The 21,983-nt window shown below is 27.7% G+C and overlaps 4 protein-coding genes across 4 annotated transcripts; all 4 read left to right on the top strand.

Moving 5' to 3' along the window:
* Positions 1-47: 47 nt before the first annotated feature.
* SRAE_1000192100 (Proteinase inhibitor I2, Kunitz metazoa domain-containing protein) lies at positions 48-577 on the top strand (the record flags this gene model as incomplete). The annotated part of the gene is made up of 3 exons (XM_024648937.1): positions 48-57; positions 121-339; positions 393-577. The coding sequence occupies 3 exons, from the start codon at positions 48-50 to the stop codon at positions 575-577; spliced, it is 414 nt and encodes a 137-aa protein (XP_024502864.1).
* Positions 578-840: 263 nt separating this feature from the next.
* On the top strand, positions 841-1,449 carry SRAE_1000192000 (DEP domain and Winged helix-turn-helix DNA-binding domain-containing protein; the record flags this gene model as incomplete). Its single annotated transcript, XM_024648936.1, has 3 exons — positions 841-1,011; positions 1,068-1,336; positions 1,395-1,449. 3 exons carry the CDS (start codon positions 841-843, stop codon positions 1,447-1,449), a joined length of 495 nt encoding a protein of 164 aa, XP_024502863.1.
* Positions 1,450-1,719: 270 nt separating this feature from the next.
* On the top strand, positions 1,720-2,423 carry SRAE_1000191900 (Hemimethylated DNA-binding domain-containing protein; the record flags this gene model as incomplete). Its single annotated transcript, XM_024648935.1, has 3 exons — positions 1,720-1,823; positions 1,870-2,003; positions 2,044-2,423. 3 exons carry the CDS (start codon positions 1,720-1,722, stop codon positions 2,421-2,423), a joined length of 618 nt encoding a protein of 205 aa, XP_024502862.1.
* Positions 2,424-3,679: 1,256 nt separating this feature from the next.
* On the top strand, positions 3,680-21,971 carry SRAE_1000191800 (Hemicentin-1; the record flags this gene model as incomplete). Its single annotated transcript, XM_024648934.1, has 11 exons — positions 3,680-3,729; positions 3,784-3,907; positions 3,966-4,592; positions 4,637-5,195; positions 6,621-6,767; positions 6,853-7,117; positions 7,167-10,596; positions 10,693-10,938; positions 11,077-13,309; positions 13,392-15,326; positions 15,412-21,971. 11 exons carry the CDS (start codon positions 3,680-3,682, stop codon positions 21,969-21,971), a joined length of 16,176 nt encoding a protein of 5,391 aa, XP_024502861.1.
* Positions 21,972-21,983: the final 12 nt, after the last annotated feature.

The following is a 21,983-nucleotide window of genomic DNA, read 5'->3' as shown; positions in this document are numbered from 1 at the left end:
TTAGAAGACGATCAAGTAATAAAGCAGGTTGGACATGTCTTACATTAATGGATGCAAGTAAGTTTTGATTTTTTTTTTTTGTTTTATTTTTAATATTAATATTTATTTTTTTTTTGTAAGATACAGGTATGATTGGTCCACCAGCAACTTGTCCATATCCAGAAGGAACAGGATATCAATTTATATTACAAGGAGATTTACCAACAGCAGTTGGAAAAGCTGTTTTTTGTAGTACAAAAAAAGGAATTGGCTGCCCTGTTGGAGGATATGAATGTATCCAAGTAATATCTCTTTTTATGCGTGATAAAACATTTGATGGTATCTGCTGTCCTGGAAAAGGTAATTGACGATAAATAACATATTATTCATTAAGAACACGTTTTTATTTTTAGATATAGTTTGTTCTCAAAGACGGTCATCCTATACAGATATTGAAGATGATGTAGATGGTTGGTTACTTCGATGGCATTATATTGGAGATGATTGTCGATCATTTAAATGGAATCCTGAAATAAAATCTACTGCCAATATTTTTATCACAAAAGAGGAATGTCTCTCAACATGTTTAGGATTATAAATATAATAAACTTTAAATAATAATAAACAAATTTACAATAATATTATAATATCACTTTTATTTATTATTTTTATAATTTAACTTTTGTTATATTATCATTACAATTTAATGTTAAAATAACTTTAATTTAACATAACTATTGAGAAATATATATTGAAAGATTAAAAGTTTTGCAAACATATTAACAAAGCAATTGATCATTTATGAGATAAAACATCGTAAAAATGATTCATCAAAAATAATTTTATGACGTTTATTTTATCATGAAAACTTTTTTTTCTGTAAGAACTTCTTTACGTAACTCTGTTAGAAACTCTTTTAAAAGAAAAATTACAAAAACAACAAGTTTAGAATCTAAAAAATCAGTTGATTCAATGATATCACAAGAAGATATTAATAATTTACAGTGTGGGCAATTTAAAGCAATTCGAAAGGTACCACTTTTTTTTTCCTAATAACTAATAAAATTTTATTACTTATTATTTTTTAGTTTTCTATAATTTTAAATCTTTTCAAAGATGGAATACCAAAAAAAACTTATAAAACAATGTTTAAAAAATATGAAAATGTTTTTAGTGGTAAAGATGCAATAGATTTTTTATCAAATGATATTCTACCCATAATTGAACCAACTGGAATTAATTTTAAAATAAAGGCAACAAAATTAATTATATATTTTTTGAAGGAAAAATTTCTAATATGCCTTAGTACTAATATTGGTATTAACACATATACTTTTTCTGATACTGATATTTATTGGTAAGTTATTAAAAATTAACTTTTTTTTTTTTCAAATAATAAACTAATTTTTTTTTAGTATCAATGAAAATTATACAATTCCAAAAATGTCATTAGAAAATAAATATGATTGAAGATGTAACTAGTTTTAAAATGATTAAAATATTACAATGTTTGTAGATAGATCTTTTATACCTACTGATAAATTATTTTTGTTTAATTTTTTTAAATATATTATAGAAAGAAAAAAAATTTTATTTTTTGTGTAGCAATTTTATATCAATACTGGGGTAGTCTTATTTATTTTGTGGAAAAATATCCCTTCAACTGGAAAGTCGTAATTAAAAACCATTAGTTTGTTGGATTCCGTGTCTTTTTTTTTTTTGAATATTTATTATATTATTATGGAACACCAATATGGATTATTAATAATTTTAATATTATCTGGTCTAACTCAAATATACCTCGTTCACAATTCAACTTCTGATGCTAACTATTATTTACACACGTATGATTTTGTATTAAATTTGACTAATTTTGATATATATTTTTAGATTTGTAAAAGATATTTTTAAGTATATTGATAAATATTTGCCATTTATCAAAAAGTATTACTCACCTAAAATTTTAGCTATAATAGACTCAGAAGATGTTGAAAATTTAAGTGATAAGGAAAAATACTATGGATGTAAGAGGTGTAATTTATTTTTTATCTGTTTATTTTTTAGTGTCTAAAAGAGTTAGAGATCCTCGTCCCCCTTTCATAAAATTTCGAGTGGGGCAAGTTGTAGCAACAAAAAAATACAATATACGAGGTGTTGTTGTTGGATGGGATGAAAAAGCATCAGCTCCAATTAAATGGTTAAAAGATCATGATCCTGAAGGTCATCATAAAAATGATAAAATACCATTTTATGCAGTATTAATAACTACTAGAGATGTTGTTTTACCATCATTAATGTATGTTGCAGAGGTTGAATTAGAAGAATCAAGTGGAAGAATATTTCATCCATCACTTTCAAGATACTTAGGAGCATTTGATGGTTACTCTCGTTATAAGTTAAAAAATGAACTTGCAACAATATATCCAAATGATGAGAAAGTATAATTTATATCTTTCTTTTGTATTTCATTGTTGAGTTTACAATAAAAAAAAATATACTCTTTGTAAAAGTGCTATTCTAGTTTTCTTGGTATATAAAATAATATTTCTATAAGACAAAAGAATTATATTATAATAATAAGAACCTTTACAAAATCTCTTAGTAATTGTATATTTAAGATTTTTTAATTTATGTAATTGAAATTAAATCTTACAAATATTCTATTTATCAAATGAGATTAATTAGCATGTTAATAAAAACACTAACGGTAGGTGGATGTATTCTAATTTATTGATATACATGTGAGGGATATTTAATGTTGGTTAAGAAGAATTAAAATAATAGATAACAATTATTCTTTTTTATTTTGACTAATCTTTTTTTCATAATATTAAAAATGGTGTTTTAATAAAAATAAGTTAAAAAACAACATTAAATTAGTATTATTGCACTAATAATATTTACGATTATTATATTCATAAGTTTAGTGATCTCTTATCAAAATAAGACCATAATAATATGTAATTTTTTGTTTAACACTCTCTAAGATTTAGTTTGATTATGCGATTTAACAAAGGAGGTTATTATTTAAGTCAAGTAAGATATCCTTTAGTATAAAAGCTAGAGTTAACTATTATCACATCTTCTGACATAACACTTTAATATATCATATATAATTCATTCGTTAGTTGTTGGTTATAACAAAATTGAAAATAAATTTATATGAACAAGTATTTGGGGCTAACTGATTTTATTGAAGAGGTAACAATAAAAAAGATCGTTTTTGATTTTACTTACACCTTCAGATAAACAGTATATCTCTACAAAATATATTAAAATGACTTGAAACAATTTAAAAAGAAAATTTTTGTATATTTGAATATATATATATATATATCTGTTATTTTAAGAACTTTTTAAATAAATTCAAATTCTCATCAGTTATATTATTTTGTTTCTTGTGGTCAAGAGAGTAGTTCAATTTACAATAACTTGAAAATATTTTATCCACTATAATAATACTAAAAGTTACACTTTGTAGTTTTTATTAATTTACTTATCTTTGAATGTACAAACAATATATAAATTTATTTTTTATTATTATATTGTTATATTCTAATTTTTTTAAAAAAATAATATTATTATTGAATATTATTCCAGGTTGATAGCGAGCGTTTTCCTTAATTTCATTTTATAATTTTAATTATTCAGTTTAAAATTCAAATTATTATATTATTCTATTATATAAAATTAATGTTACATGGCTTTACGACGTCAAAGACAACTGGAAAGAAAATACTCCAGTTTTCGGTATGATAATTTATTTTTTTTTTTTGCATATTTATATTAATATAATTTTTTAAGTAAATATACTTCAACTGAAGATGTAAATTATCGAAATAGAACCTCAAGATCTGCTTATCGTTCTGAAAGTGTAACATCAAACACAGATAGACATGGAAGAAGTTGTAGTACAGAAATTATTACCGTAAGTTTAATTTTTAAAAATTTAAATATATTTTTTAATTTTTATATTCATATTTTAGGGATCAGAAACTAGATCTTTTCCAGTATTCGTGGCATTACAAGATTATACACCTGAGGAAAATGATCTTGATTGTATTCCAATAGAACAAGGACAAATTGTTGAAGTTCTTGATAGCAAAAATGCATCTAAATGGTTAGTTAGAACAAAAGCAAAACCACAAAAAGTTGGTTGGGTTCCAGGTTCATACTTTGAAACACCAACACAATACTATAAGCAAAGAAAAATTACAAGAGAATTGGCTGAACCTGATCCTACTTTATCACCAGAGGAAGAAGCTTTACAGAAAAGAGATCAAGCATATGGTGATTTATTAAAAATTGAGGAAGAATTTGTTCAAAGTTTAGGAAATTTAATTGATGATTATATAAAAGTTTTTGAATCTACACGAATTCCGGAAAAGGTTAATGAACATAAAGTTGAATTAACTTCATGTTTAAAAGAATTACATAATTTTCATGCTCATGTTTTATTAAAAGGACTCGAATATTATTCAGATAATCCTGGAAAAGTTGGTCATACATTTTTACGATTAGAAAAAGATTTTGATTATCATATTATTTTTGAAAAAGATTATCAAAATATTAAAAAATTAATTGAAATTCCAGAAATTAGAGAATTTTTAGATGTTTGTTTAATATAATTTAATTAATAATTATATATATATTTTAGATTATTTCCAATAAAACAACTGCTGGAGTAAAAACATTTCAAGGGTATTTAGAAGAAATTATTGGTATAATCCAACAATATGAAAATTTTTTTAAAGAATTTATAAAATATTCACAACGTGCCAACTGTTCAACAAAATCTATGGGAAAAGCATTAGAAATTATAAAATCTATTTCTAAAAGAAGTCAAGATTTAACTATTTTAGAGAAGATTGAAAATTATACAGGTGATGTAACAAGATTAGGTGAAATTCTTCGCCAAGATATTTTTCAAGTATGGGAACGTGAAACTCCTATTGAAGATCAAAATTTATTTTTATTTAAAAATAAAATTATGATGGTTACACCAATTAAAGATAAAAATTCATTTAAACATTACGCGACTTTACGATTAGATAAATATACTGTTCGTGGGCATACAATTGATATTAATTCATTGGTAATTCAACCTAACGAATCAGGATTACCTTTTTTTAGAGTTAAACCTATTGATAGTAAAAATCAAGATATTATAGTTAAAGCATGGGAAAAAGATATATATGACATGCAAGAAATTCTCGGTAAGTTTTAAATAAAAATATTATCAAATAATTCAAGTACACATTCTCAAGTTCAATATAGTATATACTTTTGTTATTATTTTTTTTTATCTTAACATTACTTAAATCCCTTTGAATGTTATTTTATTATAAGTTATGTATAATTTTTTATTGATCGAATATTGTTAGGCTAATATATAATTTTTACACCTGATCTAATATCTAAGAAAATAAATAGGATTAGAATATAATAAACAAATGTAAATACCCTTTCTGCGCCTACACTTTTATTATTCAATTTATTTTAAACAACTTATTGGCATTTATTTATTTTTTTTTTATTGACGTGACAAATCTTTTTGTTACTTAACAAACGTCTGTTTAAATCAAAGAAGAATAATTTCATATTTGTTAATTAGTTAAAATTTATCCACTAAGTCTGGCGCATAAATGTAAAAATTTATGCCAGTGATACATCTTTTCATATTTATTTATATATCTGCCTTAATATATTAGATATATCTTTAAAATCAGAAGCTCTTCTGATCAATGTTATAATTGTTATAAGCAAACTCTTTTAGTACCAATTGATAGAAAAACATATCATTTTGCTAACATATATAAATTTAATACAACTAATAATTGAATATATTGTATATTGAAATCAACACTTTCAGAATTGCTAACATATATTTTTAATAAATGTATCTTTATCTCTTACTCATATATTTTACTATTAACTCTTATTACTTTTTATAATTTACCATCTTATCGACACTCCTTAACATTATTATATTTCCGTGTACATATTTCACTTGACTCTTTCAATTTATAAGTCATTTTTCATTTTCTTTCTACATCTATATAAATAATACATATATTCCAATACTTCAGGATCACTCCCACTCACAATACATAACTCCATACGATAACTTAATTTATAAAAGTAAATGATGAGATATAATGAATAAGTTAGAGTAAATTGAAGAGGAATTGAGAATGAAATGTTCCTTACGTCCTAAGAAAATAATGATAATCAACTGATAATACATAATTAACCTGTCTTTTTTTTCTTCTGAATCCATCATTGGTCTATCTAAAAATATATATCCTTTTTTGAATCATAATCATTAAATAACACAATCATTTAATAATAAAACAATTTCTTTTTTTTTTTTTAAATAACATATAATATAATTAGTTATTGTTAATAATAAATTATACATTATTAATTTATAAAAATATTTATTTTTATATATTAAATTTATTTTATATCTATTTAATTTTTAATATACTAATAAAATTGATTCTATAGGTTCCTTGCTTTTAAGCAATGGTTCTACGAACATTTTACATTATTGAGCTTGAGGATGCTGATGAAGGTGGACTTGAATTAGTTGATCCTTCTTGGTGTAAGTAAAAATATTAAAAAAAATATTTTTTTAGCTACTGAAAGTGGAAAATCTATTGGAACAAGTGATGATACTATCATTACTAATTCCTCAGAATATGATGCTACCATAAGTGATTTTAAAACTGATTTTACTGAAACGTCAGGATCAAAACGTAGCAGTATATGGAATGGTTATAATGGTGCTTTATTATTTTTTTTTTTTTTTAAATTTATTTTATCAATAATAATAATTTATTTCATTATTTAATCATTTTTTTTATTTAGATCCTGACGAGGGACCATCAAGTGCGAAAAAAACAAAAAGTCCACCAGCTATCTCTCCAACAGCTTCTTCTGCTTCTATTTGTTCAGGATTTTCAGGAACTAGTTCTTTCGGAACAGAATGGTCACAAACTGGATCAAATCTTGAATTTATCAGTGCATCAGGAAAAATTTGTAAAACTCAATATGGTTTTCGAAGCTTTTTAAGTCAAGGTGGTGCTAAACTTTGTTTAAAAGTTACCGGATATCCTTTACCTGAAATTACATGGTAATTTTATAAAAATTATTAATATTATTTTTAAATAATTTTTTTTTAGGTATAAAGATGATGTATTAATGCATGAAACAGATAGAATTAAATTTTATAGTGATGCTGAAGGACATTTTGCATTATGTTTTGAAGGTATTCTTGAATCAGATACTGGTAGATATACATGTATTGCTCAAAATGAATTTGGTAGTGCATCAACAAGTGCACAATTTAGAGTTATAAAAGCTGAAAAAGAAGCAGCACCACCTGTCTTTGTAACAAAACTTAAAGATCAAGAATGTGTTGAAGGTGATATTGTTTGCCTTGAAGCTGAAGTTGATGGATGGCCTGAACCAGATATTGTTTGGTTGATGGATGATTCACCTATTCAACAAAGTTCAGATTTTAAAATATTATATGATGGAAAAAATGCTAGTTTAGAAATAAGAGATGCTCAACCTGATGATAGTGGAGTTTATACTTTAAAAATTCAAAATGAGTACGGCACTACTCAAAGTGATGCTATACTTCATGTTGAGGCAGATCCAGATAAAAATTATGTTGCTCCAGAATTTCAATCAGTTATAGATGATGTTGAAGCTAATGAAGGTGATACAGTTAAATTTAAAGCTGTTATGACTGGTGATCCAGAACCGGAAATTATTTGGATGGTTAATGGTATTCCATTAACGGAATCTGAAAAAATAAAAATGATTCAAGAAGATGGAATTTGTATTCTTACTATAAAAGATGTTACACGTTTCTTTGATGGTAAAGTAACTTGTCAAGCAAAAAATAGATTGGGTGTTAGTGATTGTAATGCTATATTAAAAATTAGAATACCACCAGCTGCTCCAAATTTTGAAAAACATTTAGAAAGTAAACTTGTACAAGAAAAAGATACAATTGTTTTTGAGTGTGAAGTTAGTGGTTGGGAAGAACCTAATGTTCAATTTTTCCTTAATGGTAAAGAATTAATTAATAATGAAAATAGAATTCAAATAATTAAAAAAGATACATATTACAAAATTATTATAACTGAATGTTCAATTGATTTACATGATGGTGAATTAGTTGGTAGAGCTGTTAATCAGCATGGTAGTGCTGAAAGTAGAGCAAGAATTACAATTGAACCTCCAGATGAAAGTTCTAAATGTGCTCCAACCTTTTTAAAAGATATTGAAGATCAAACAGTTACTGAAGGTGAAAAAGCAATATTTGAAACAACTGTTAAAGCTCATCCACCTGCTAAAGTATCATGGTTAATTAATGGAAATATTGTTGATTCAAATACTCCTGGTATTCAAATTGAAGTTTGTAATTGTGATCATAAAATTACAATTGATTCTGCACAATATGCTGGAACAGTTTTATGTAGAGCTGAAAATAGTATTGGTAGATATGAGACAAAAGCAAGATTAATTGTAATACCAAAAGTTGTTCCAAAACGTCCCCCTGAGATAATAGAACATCTTAAAGAAGTTACAGAAATGGAAACAAAAACTGCTATTTTTGAAGTTAGAGTAACTGGTAATCCACAATTTGAGTGGTATCGTAATGAAGAAAGAATTTATGAAAATGATAGAATTAAAATACGTGAATTTGATGGTAGTTCAAAATTAGAAATTATAAATTTAAGACTTGAAGAGGGTGGTAATATTAAAGTTATTGCTAAAAATGATGTAGGAGAAGCTATTAGTCAAAGTACATTAACCATTCAACAGAAACCAAAAGCTCCAGAATTTATTAGAATACCAGAAGGTGGTAGTGGTGAAAGAGGTAAAGAAGAAAGATTTTATGCTCTTGCTACAGGTTACCCAGCTCCTACATATACATGGTTTATAAATGGTAGAAAAGTTTTACCTACAACTGTTGAAGCTAGAGTTGAAACAGCTGAAGATAAAACATCTATTTTAATTATTGATACTACACATATGGAAGATTTATTAAAAATTGAAGTTCTTGCTGAAAATGTTGCAGGTATAGCTAAATTTGAATTAACAATGGAAGTTAAAAGATATGAACAAAGAATGGAATCTAAAAGTGAATCTAATATTCAAGAAACAAAACGTGCTAAAGTACAAGAACAACATATTCAAGAAGAAACAACATCTAATGTTACTAAATCAAACAGTACTAGTACTATTCTTGAAGAAAGATATCATGAAGAAAATATTACTACAACTGGTCTTCCAACAACAGGTATTACAGTTATTCCAGCTATCTTAGTTCCTGTAGCTGTAATTGGTCTTGGTAGTACAAGTAGTTTAAATAATAATATAATAGAAGAAGTTGAGACATATGAAACAACAACAACAACTACAACTGAATCTGCCACAACTACAACAACAAAAAAAGAAATGAAAATTACAAGAACATTGTCTGATCAAAATATTACTAGAGGAGAATGGGCTAATTTTGGTACTGTTATTGAAAATGCTTCTAATGTTGTATGGCTTTTTAATAATTCTATTTTAACTCCTGGAACAGGTGTAAAAATTTCAAGTACAGAAACACATGAATATAATTTGTCTATGGATACAACAGATCGTTCTACCGGAGATGTTACTTGTAGAGCAGAAACTCAGACAGATGAAGGTACAAAAGTTATAGAACAAACAGTAAAAATGGTTATTGATGAAAAAGTTGAAAAACCTGAAATAAGTGAAGGTTTAAAACAAGTTAATGTAACGGAAGGTGAAAGTTTTACTGTTGATGTTGTTGTAAATAACAAAGCACAATTTATTTGGACATTAAATGGAACTGTAATGGAAGATGGTAGTCAGGGTATTCATATAAAAGATAATACAAACAAAAGTACATTTACAGTTGATGAGGCAAAACAAGTACATAATGGTGAAATAAAAGTAACAGCACAAAATGAAGCAGGTCAAACTGAAAGTAAAACTGATATCATTGTTGAGAAAAAACAAACACCAGCAAGAATTGAAAAAGGAATTGAATCAAAAGAGATAAATGAAAGTGAACAAATTGAATATTGTGTTAAAGTTTCAGGTTTTCCAGAGCCAAACATCAAATTTTATAAAAATGGTAATGTTATTGAAAGTGGAAAAGATGATATAATTATTGAAAAATGTGAAAGTGAATATAAATTAAAACTTTTAAATGTAAAAAAAGGTGACAGTGGTAAGATTGAAGTAATTGCTGAAAATAAATGTGGAAGTGATAAATCATCAGGTGACCTTAAGGTTATACCAAAACCAGTAAAACCGATAATCAAAACGCCATTGTATGATAAAAATGTTGATGAAGGTACTCCAGTACGTTATGATGTTGAATTAGAAGAATACGATGGTTCAACAACTTTGGATTGGTATTTAAATAATAAAAAACTTCAACCTGATGGAAATTTTAATATTGTTGATCACCAAGATGGATCTTTTCATATAAATATTAGATCACCAACAGAATCAATGACAGGAACACTTAAATGTGTAGCTACAAACAAAGCAGGAGAATGTAGTTCAACTGGCAAGGTATGTTTTTTAAAAAAAAATTAAATTTAAAATAAGTTATCCATAAAATTCCAATCTCCCATTTACCTAACATAAAATTGTAATATTTCTATTTAGTTGAATATTGGTAAACCAAAACCACCTGGTTCTTCCCCTCAATTTACAAAAGAATTGCAAGAGAAGGATGTTCTTGAAGGTGAATCAGTTAAATTTAGTACTATTGTTTCTGGAGATCTACCAATAACAATAAAATGGTACTTAAATAATATTGAAGTAGTACCAATTGAAGAACAAATTAAAGTAAAATATGAAGAAAGTACTGGAAAAACATCAATAAGAATTTACAAACCAATAATAGATCAGGTTTGTTATACCAATAAAAATAATAATTGTTTAAAAATCTTGTTTAATATTTACTAATTTTAATATTTTTTAACTAATTTTTACTTTTCTTTTTGTCTAATGATTAATGATAATTGCTGTATAATATTAAAATTTCAGACTGGTGAAATTAAAGTTAAAGCTGAAAACAAATATGGTGAAGTCATAGCTACAACACAATTAAAAGTTTCAAAAAAACTTGAACTTCCTAAATTTACAAGTGATATGAAATCAATGCAAGTAGTTGAAGGAACACCAGCAACATTTAGTTGTAGTGTTGATGGAGATCCAAAACCTCAATGTGAGTGGGAATTTAATGGAAAACCAATAGTTGGAGATGATAAAATAGTTATAACACAATCTGAGGATACATATAAAGTAACATTCCTTGAACCAACTCTTGAAATGACTGGAGGAGAAGTAGCAATGATAGCAAAGAATGGTGCAGGTGTAAAAAAACAAATTGCTACATTAAGTGTAAGAGAATTAGGTTGTGCTCCTACATTCTCAGAAGAATTAAAAAATATTTTGGTTAATGAAAATGAAACTGTTTTAATGACAGCAAAATTAGGTAAATGTAAACCAGAACCAACAATTACATTTTTGAAAGATGGTATACCATTATCACCTGATGATGAACATATAAAAACTTCAAAAACCGATGATGGATGCTTAAAGTTACAGATTCTTCAAGCTAAGACATCAGATCAATCAAGAATTACAATTAAAGCTGAAAATTCATTTGGTGTTGGAGAAACTTCTGCAAGTATAGGTGTTGAAAAAATTCGTGCACAAAAGAAACCAGAATTTATGAGTGATATTCCTCCACAAACTATAAGAGAAGGAGATAGTTTAACAACAAAAGTTATTATTAGTGGCAATCCTGATCCATTTGTAAAATGGTATATTAATAATCAACTTGTTTGTAAGACTGAAGATACAGAATTAACTTCTAGTCAAGGAGTTTATTCAATGACAATTCATGGATGTAGTACTGATATGACAGGTACCATAAAATGTGTAGCATATAATAAAATGGGTGAAAATTTTAAAGAAGGACAATTGACTGTTATTGCTCCAATTCCTGTAGAATTTGAATCTTGTCTTTGTGATGCAACTTGCAGAGAAGGAGATACACTTAAATTAAAAGCTGTTTTATTAGGTGAACCTATGCCAGAAGTATCATGGTATATTAATGGAAAAAAATTAGAAGAAACTCAAAATATTAAAATTCATCAAGATGGTTCTACTTATACTGTAACTATTAAAGATATAACTCTTGATTTTACTGGTGAAGTTATTTGTAAAGCTACAAATGAATTTGGTAGTGCTGAATCAAAGGCAATGTTACTTGTATTACCACGTGGTGATCCTCCAGACTTTTTAGAATGGCTTAGTAATATTAAAGCAAGAGAAAATTCAACAGTTATTCATAAAGTTGTATTTACTGGAGACCCTAAACCAACATTAACATGGTTTATTAATAATGAAGAAATTATTGGAGATGATAATATTACTATTGTAACAAATAATGATACAAGTATTTTAACAATCAAGAAATTTAATCCATATAAACATTGTGGTGAAATAATTTGTAAAGCAGAAAATGAAGCTGGTGAAGTTAGTTGCACAGCAACAATGGCTCATTACACATCTGATATGTATTCTGAATCTGAAAGTGAAGCTATGGCTGATGATGCTGTTACAGGTGATGAAGGAACTGACATTCAAAGTGATGTAGAAGAAGAATTTAGAGTTCCAACTCCTATAATGGCTCCAATGTTTATTAAAAAAATGAAAGATGCTAGAGCTAATAAAGGACAACAAGCTATTTTTGAATGTGTTGTACCAAATACAAAAGGAATTGTTTGTAAATGGTTAAAAGATGGAAAAGAAGTTGAACTTATTGCTAGAATTAGAGTTGTTTCTCAAGTTGTTGAAGAAGGAAAATTAGAACAACTTATTATTGATGATTGTTTACCAGAAGATACTGGTGAATATACATGTGTCATTCAAAATGAAGCAGGAGTTGATAAATGTATAGCAAAATTAGAAGTAATTGATACTCATGTTAAACCTCAATTTGTTTCACAACTTCAAGATCAAGAATGTAAATGGAAAGAAACTGCTACATTTGAATGTACAGTAACAGGTGATTTAACATCTCCTTGTAAATGGTTTAAAGATGAAAAACTTATTGAAAATAATGATCACTTTTTGATTACTTCTGATGAAAATGGTCTTCAAAAACTTGTTATAAATTCTACAAAACTTGCTGATTCTGGTTGTTACAAATGTTTAGTTGAAGACAAAACAGGAAATATTGAAACATCAGGAAAATTAAAAGTTAAAAGTAAGTTTATAAAAAAACATTTTTCACACTTTTCCTACATATTATTTTTATCCTTTATTAACTTCACATATTATACCTTTAGCTATCCCACCTGAATTCACTAAAGAATTATGTTCACAAACATTATCCTTACACGAAAAACTTGTCCTTCAATGTAGTGTATCTGGTCTTCCACAACCAATGGTAGAATTTTATGCAAATGGTGAAAGAATTCAAACAGGTAATGGTGTTTCTGTACAACATGATGCAAATAATATTCATTGGAGAGTTGTTATTAATTCTATAGAAAAAGAATTATTTACAACTTTTATTGCTGAAGCTAAAAGTGAGGTTGGAACTGCTACAAGCAAGTGTGAAATAAAAGAAAAAATTGTTGATGAACCACCAGAATTTGGTAAAAAATTACAAAATATTAAAGTTAAGGAAAAAGAAGTTGTTGAAATGTCAGTTAGTGTTAAAGGAAAACCTGAACCAAATGTTATATTTAAAAAAGATGGTAAAGATATTGAAATTGATAATGATCATATATTAGTAAGAAAAGAAGCTTCAGGAACTTATAGTCTTATTATAAATGAAGCTCGTTTAGAAGATATTGGAACATATTCATGTGTTGCCATCAATACTGCAGGTGAAGCAGAAACATCCTGTAGTTTTGGAGTTGAAAAAGAAATAGATGAAGCAAGTTTACTTGCTGAACCCCTATTTATTGAACCATTAAAATCATGTCAAGTTACTGAAAAAGAAACTGTTGAATTAGTTTGTAAAATTAATGAAGAATCAAAACCAACAATTACATGGTTTAAAGATAATTCACCAGTTAAAGTCGGTGATCATATAATTGAAGAACATTTACCTGATGGATCATTAAAACTTAAAATAATTAATGCCACTTTGGAAGATATCGGAGAATACAAATGTGAAGCTGTTAACAAAAAAGGTAAAGCAATTACTGATTCCAAACTTGATGTAAAACATGCAGAAGAACAAGTAATTTCCGATGACTCTAATTTACCTGAACCAATGTTTATTCAGCCATTAAAACCTTGTCAAGTTAATGAAGAAGATACTGCAGAATTAATTTGTAAAATAAATGAAGAATCTAAACCTGAAATTCATTGGTATAAAGATAATACACCAGTTCAAACCGGAGAACATATCACAGAACAACATCTTCCTGATGGAAGTTTGAAACTTACAATTCAAAATGCAAAAATTGAAGACACAGGTGTTTATAAATGTGAAGCAGTTAATCAAAAAGGAAAAGCTGTTACTGATTCATCTCTTGATGTAAAATATGCAGATGAAAAATCTACAGAAGATGATTCTTTGTTAGCTGAACCATTATTTATTGAACCATTAAAATCATGTCAAGTTACTGAAAAAGAAACCGTTGAATTAGTTTGTAAAATTAATGAAGAATCAAAACCAACAATTAAATGGTTTAAAGATAATTCACCAGTTAAAATTGGTGATCATATAATTGAAGAACATTTACCTGATGGTTCATTAAAACTTAAAATAACTAATGCTACTATAGAAGATATTGGAGAATATAAATGTGAAGCTGTTAACAAAAAAGGTAAAGCAATTACTGATTCTAAACTTGATGTAAAACATGCAGAAGAACAAGTAATTTCTGATGATTCCAATTTACCTGAACCAATGTTTATTGAACCTCTTCAGCCTCAATCTGTTGCTCCAGGTGATACAATTGAATTACGTTGTCAAATTAACGAAGATTCTAAATCTACTATTCAATGGCTTAAAGATAATAAACCAATAGTTATTACTCCTAATATTAAAGAAGAATATCTTCAAGATGGTGTTTTGAAACTTACAATTCAAAATGCTAGTGCAGAAGATGTGGGTGTCTATCAATGTATAGGAATAAACAAAAAGGGTAAAGCAATCACTGATAGTAAATTAGAACTAAAATACGCTAGTGAACAAACAATTGAAGATGAAAACAATGATGAAGTAGTTGAAGAAATCGAGGCATTTACAATTGGTGAAGAAGGTTTGTGGAAGACAATTAATTTGATTTTTTTTTGCATGAATATTTAATTTAATTATAATATAATACTAATAATTTTATTTTTTAGAAAGAGCTAAAGTTGTTGATAATCGTGGACCACCAGAATTTATTGAACTTATAAGAAGTTGTACAATTGAACCTGGTAAAGATGCCGTTTTAACGTGTAAAGTAAAAGGTGAACCAAGACCTGAAATTAATTGGAGCAAAGATGGTAAAAAAATTACTGAATCAGAACATATTAAAATTGAGTATACCAAAGATAATAATATTAAGTTAACTATAGTCAATGCAACATTACAAGATAGTGGTGAATATCGATGTGATGCTACTAATGAATTAGGTGCTGCATGGACTGAAGGACCAGTTTTAATAACAACCGAAATGATTATTGACGGAGAAGCTCCAGATTTTCTTCAACCAATAAAGCCTGTAACAGTTGTTGAAGGACAAAAAGCTGTTTTAGAAGGAAAATTGATTGGAAAACCAAAACCAACCGTCAAATGGTACAAAAATGGTGAAGTAATAAAAGCAGATAATCAAAGAATTATAATAGAAGACTTATCTGATGGAACACAACGCTTAACTATAAATGAGACACTAATGTCAGATAATGATGAATATCGTTGTGAAGCTACAAACGAGTATGGAGACGTTTGGGCTGATGCAACTTTAAAGGTTACACCTAAAGATACACTATGTTCATTTAAGAAAGGATTGGAGAATCAAGAACTTAAAAAAGGTTCCGATTTAATTCTAGAAATTGAAGTTGATGGAAAACCAAAAGAAGTTAAATTTTATAAAGATAATAATGAAATTGATAATGTAGAAGACATTGGTAATGGCAAGTATAGAGTACATGTTGAAAATGTAAAAGATGTTGACTTTGGTAACTATTCAGTTAAAGTATCTAATGATGCTGGAATTATTGAATCGAAAGCAAAAATAATTTGCAAAGAAATTGAAAAACCATCTATTACACAAAAACTTATTCCTGTCACTGCTAATGAAGGAGATGAAGTTAAGTTTGTGATTGAAGTTAAAGGTAAAGTTGATGCTATTGAATGGAAACAAAATGGTAAAAGTTTGGGACCTGGAAAAGATTTGGGTAATGGTAAATATGAACTTACTATTCCATCTGTTAAAAAAGATGATGCTGGAGATATTTCTGTTGCCGTTAAAAATGAAGGAGGAACTGCTGATGATTCTACCAAATTAACAGTTAAAGGAGAACCAATATCTATTAAAAAGGGACTTGAAGATAAACAAGCTCAAAAAGGTGACAAAATTCTTCTTGATATTGAAACATCTAAAAAACCAAAACAAGTAAGATTCTACAAAAATGGAAAAGAAGTTCCATCTAAAGATCTTGGAGATAATAAATATGGTATTGAAATACCATCTGTTGACAAAGATGATGAAGCATCATACACAGTTAAAGTTACTGATGATGATGACAATGAAGCAGATTCTAGTTGTAAACTTACTGTTAAATTACCAGCAGAAAAACCAAGTATTGTTAAAGGACTTGTTCCCACTTCTGCTAATGAAGGCGATGAAGTTAAGTTTGTAATTGAAGTTAAAGGTAAAGTAGATGCTATTGAATGGAAACAAAATGGTAAAAGTTTGGGACCAGGAAAAGATTTGGGTAATGGTAAATATGAACTTACTATTCCATCTGTTAAAAAAGATGATGCTGGAGATATTTCTGTTGTCCTTAAAAATGAAGGAGGCAGCGCTGATGATTCAACCAAATTAACAGTTAAAGGAGAACCAATATCTATTAAAAAGGGACTTGAAGATAAACAAGCTCAAAAAGGTGACAAAATTCTTCTTGATATTGAAACATCTAAAAAACCAAAACAAGTAAGATTCTACAAAAATGGAAAAGAAGTTCCATCTAAAGATCTTGGAGATAATAAATATGGTATCGAAATACCATCTGCCGACAAAGATGATGAAGCATCATACACAGTTAAAGTCACAGATGATGATGGTAATGAAGCTGATTCTAGTTGTAAACTTACTGTTAAATTACCAGTGGAAAAACCAAGCATTGTTAAAGGACTTGTTCCTACTTCTGCTAATGAAGGAGATGAAGTTAAGTTTGTAATTGAAGTTAAAGGTAAAGTAGATGCTATTGAATGGAAACAAAATGGTAAAAGTTTGGGACCTGGAAAAGATTTGGGTAATGGTAAATATGAACTTACTATTCCATCTGTTAAAAAAGATGATGCTGGAGATATTTCTGTTGCCGTTAAAAATGAAGGAGGAACTGCTGATGATTTAACCAAATTAACAGTTAAAGGAGAACCAATATCTATTAAAAAGGGACTTGAAGATAAACAAGCTCAAAAAGGTGATAAAATTCTTCTTGATATTGAGACATCTAAGAAACCAAAACAAGTCAGATTCTATAAAAATGGAAAAGAAATTCCATCCAAAGATCTTGGTAATAATAAATATGGTATCGAAATACCATCTGCCGACAAAGATGATGAAGCATCATACACAGTTAAAGTCACAGATGATGATGGTAATGAAGCTGATTCTAGTTGTAAACTTACTGTTAAATTACCTTCTGAACCATTAAAAATTATTAAAGGTTTGGAAGACTTATTTATTCCTGAAGGTAAACCAATTTACCTTGATGTTAAAACAACAGGAAAACCTAAACAAGTTAGGTGGTATAAAAATGGAAAAGAAGATAATGAAAATAGTAAAATTGTTAATGAAAATAGTTTTGTCTATGAAATTCCTTCATCAACTATGAATGATTCAGGTGTGTATGAAGTTGAGTTTGCTAATGAAGAAATGACAATTAAAACTAAAGGAAATGTAACTGTTGAAAGAGAACCTAAGTTTACAAAAGGTTTAGAGGACAAAACTGTTAAAGAAGGTGAGGAAGTTATTTTCGAAGCTGAGACAACAGAAAAAGTTAGAATTGTTAAATGGTATAAAAATGGAAAAGAAATTAAAGAATCAAAAAGAATTAGCTTTATTTCTATTGAAAATTCTTATAAATTACTAATTAAAGAAACTGAAATGGATGATTTTGGTGAGTATAAAATTGTATTACAAAATAGTGCTGGAAAAATTGAAAGTGAAGCTAAATTAACAGTTCTTTCTGCAAGTGATGTTGAACCAAAAATTGTTAAAGGTCTTATTTCTGCAACAATTGATGCTGGTGATGAACATTCATTTAGAGTTGAAGTATCTGCACCTGTTAAAAAAGTTATATGGTTTAGAAATGGTAAAGAAGTAAAATCTTGCTCTGGTATTGAATTAAAAACACTTAATCCTAAGAAATATGAACTTCTAATAAAATCAGCAATGGCTGAAGATATTGGAAATTATAAAGTTGTCTTATCTAATGATGCAGGTGAATGTGACTCATCTGGTGATCTTGATGTAAAAGTTCCAGAAATTGTTAAACTTATTGATGGTCTCAAAGATCAAGATATCAATGAAGATGAACCACTTCAATTGAAAGTAAAAATTTCTGGAAAACCAAGACAAGTTAAATGGTATAAAAATGGTCAAGAAATTATTCCTAATGAGAATTTGAAACTTTCTGATAGTAATGGTGAATACACATTAACTATACCAACATCTAAAGCAGATGATGCTGGTGTTTATAGAGTTGTATTTACACATGATAAGGGAGAATTACAATCAAGTTGTTCTGTATATGTAAAACCTAAAAAGAAAGATTTTGTAGGTACATCACCTGAATTCTTAGGACCATTATCTGATGTAACAATACCAGAAGGTGAAACACTTGTTCTTAAATGTCAAGTATTTGGTAATCCAATGCCTGATCTTAAATGGTTTAAAGATGGTATTGAAATACAAAAATCTGATAGAGTTACATTAAGACTATCACTTGATGGTACTGCTTCACTAAGAATACTTGATTCTACAAAAGATGACAGTGGAAAATATTCAATTGTTGCAAAAAATGATTTCGGAGAAAAAGAAAGTTCATGTAAAGCTTCAGTTCTTGATGAAAGTGAAATTCCTGGCCCACCTAGATTTATTATTCCACTTAAAACAACAGATGGAAAAGTTGGTGAAAAAGTTGAATTTAGTGTTAAAGTTAGAGGATTTCCAAAACCAGAAATTAAATTTATTCTTAATAATAATGAAATTAATAACAATGATAATTACTTAATTGAAGATTTAGGAGATGGTCATTGGATGTTTACTATAAAATCAATTAATCCAGATGATTTTGGTTCAATTCGTGCTATAGCTGAAAATGAATTTGGTCAAGTTGAATGTAATGCTTCATTCTGTGAATCATTAAGTAGAACATTTAAACCAAGAGATGAAGAAGGATATGAACCAAGATGGAATGTTCCATTATGGGATAGAAGACTTCCTATGGGACATCCAGCATCAATTGAATGTCATGTTGATGCCAAACCAAAAGCAGAAATAACTTGGTTATTTGAAGAAAAAATTATTACTAGTGATATGAAAGGAATCGAATTTGTCAATACACCTGATGGATGTTGTAAACTTAAAGTTTTACATTTAACACCAGAATGGGTTGGAATGTATAAATGTATTGCAAAAAATTCATACGGTGTTGCTGATACAAGAGCCAACTTAAATATTGAAGAAGAGTACATTGAACAAATTGAACACAAAAGAGAATATCCACCAAGATTTAATCCTCAATTGGAAGATGCTATTCTTGAAATTGGAAAAACAATTACTCTTAGTACTGTTGTTGATGCAATTCCAATGGCAAGTATTTCTTGGTATAAAGATGGTTTACCAATTAAACTTACTTCTAATATGTCAACTGATTTTGATGAAGAAAATGGTAGATGTACACTTACATTAAAGGATGTTACTGAAGCTGATACTGGAGCATATAGATGTATAGCTACAAATATTCATGGAACTACTAATACAGCTTGTTTAGTTGGAATAAAAACACCTAAGATTGAAATTATTAAAGAAGGTGAAGAACCATTCTTTACTAAAGGATTAACAGATAAATGGGTTGATCGTGGAGGTGAATTATTTATGACATGTACTGTTACTGGATCTCCATTTCCACAAATTAAATTTTATAGAAATGGTGTTCTTCTTAGATCAAATAATAAAGTTAAAATTGAGATTCTTCCAGATGGTGTTTGTAATCTTACTGTATCTGATTGTACTTTGTCTGATGAAGGAATTTATAGATGTGAAGCTGAAAATAAATATGGTAAAGCAAAAACACAATCAACTATTCATGTAGAAGTTAATTTAAGAAATATTGATCGAAGTATAAAAGAAGATGGTGAAGCACCAAGATTTATTATTCCATTAGAAGATAATACTGTTTTATTAGATAATACAATTGAATTAAGTTGTAAAGTTACCGGAAAACCAATGCCAGTTGTTAAATGGAGTAAAGATGGTGCACCATTATTTGAAGATAAAAGATTTGAATGGAATAATAATCCATCTAATGGAACATATTCACTTAGAATTAATAATTGTAAAAATAGTGATGAAGGAACTTATCGTTGTATTGCTACAAATGATGAAGGTTCTGCTAATACAAAAGCTTTTATTAGTATTGATGATGGTGGATATTCAAGAAGAACACCAACTACTTCAGAAAAAGTTCAACCACCAAGAATTATTTTAAATATTGGTGATGCTAGAGCTAATGAAGGAAGTCCACTTAAATTAATCTGTAAAATAGAAGCTTCACCACTTCCAGAAATAGTTTGGTATAAAAATGGTGAAAAAGTTATTCCTAATGATGATTATCAAATATCTCTTGAACCTGATGGTACAGCAACATTATATATTCCAAAATGTACAATAGATGATGATGGAATTTATCGTGTTATTGCAACTAATATTCATGGAACAGTTCAAAGTAAAGGTAATGCAACTGTTAAAAGAATACCTGGTTCTTCAAATGGTTTACCAGTATCACCATATAGATCACCATCATCATCATATGATACTGGTAAAGCACCAAAAGTTATTATTCCATTAGATAATATAAAAATTACTGATAGACAATCTTTCAAACTTAGATGTAAATTTAGTGGTGAACGTATGCAAATTAGATGGTTTAAAGATGGAGAACGTCTCTATTCATTTGGTAGAACACAAGTATTTGAAAATATTGATGGAAATACTGAATTAGAAGTTCTTTCTGCATCACGTTTTGATGCAGGATGTTATCGTTGTGTTGCAGAAAATGAATATGGTTCTGCTAGAACTACATGTGATGTTATTATTGAAGCAAAAGGAAGAAAAATATCAAGAGATTATACATCAGATTTATCATCAGGAAATGCTCCTGGTTTTATAACACCTTTAACAATTAAAAGAGTCAAAGTTGGAGAAGATGTTACTTTTGAATGTCTTCCATATGGAAAACCATTTCCAGATATAAAATGGCTTAAAGATGGTCTTGAATTATCAAATAGTCAAAATGTTATTATTGAATCTGAAACAGAAGGAAAACAACGTCTTACTATAAAATCAGCTAAATTTGAATCTGAAGGTTATTATCGTTGTGTTGCTACAAATAGTTTTGGAACAGCAAGTACTAAAGCTGAACTTATTGTAACAGGTATGTTTAATAATTGGTTTTTTTTTTATTAAAAAAAGAGATCA

This window comes from Strongyloides ratti (genome assembly GCF_001040885.1).
Source record: "Strongyloides ratti genome assembly S_ratti_ED321, chromosome : 1".
NCBI lineage: Eukaryota > Metazoa > Nematoda > Chromadorea > Rhabditida > Strongyloididae > Strongyloides > Strongyloides ratti.
This window is presented reverse-complemented; position numbering and strand designations above follow the sequence as displayed.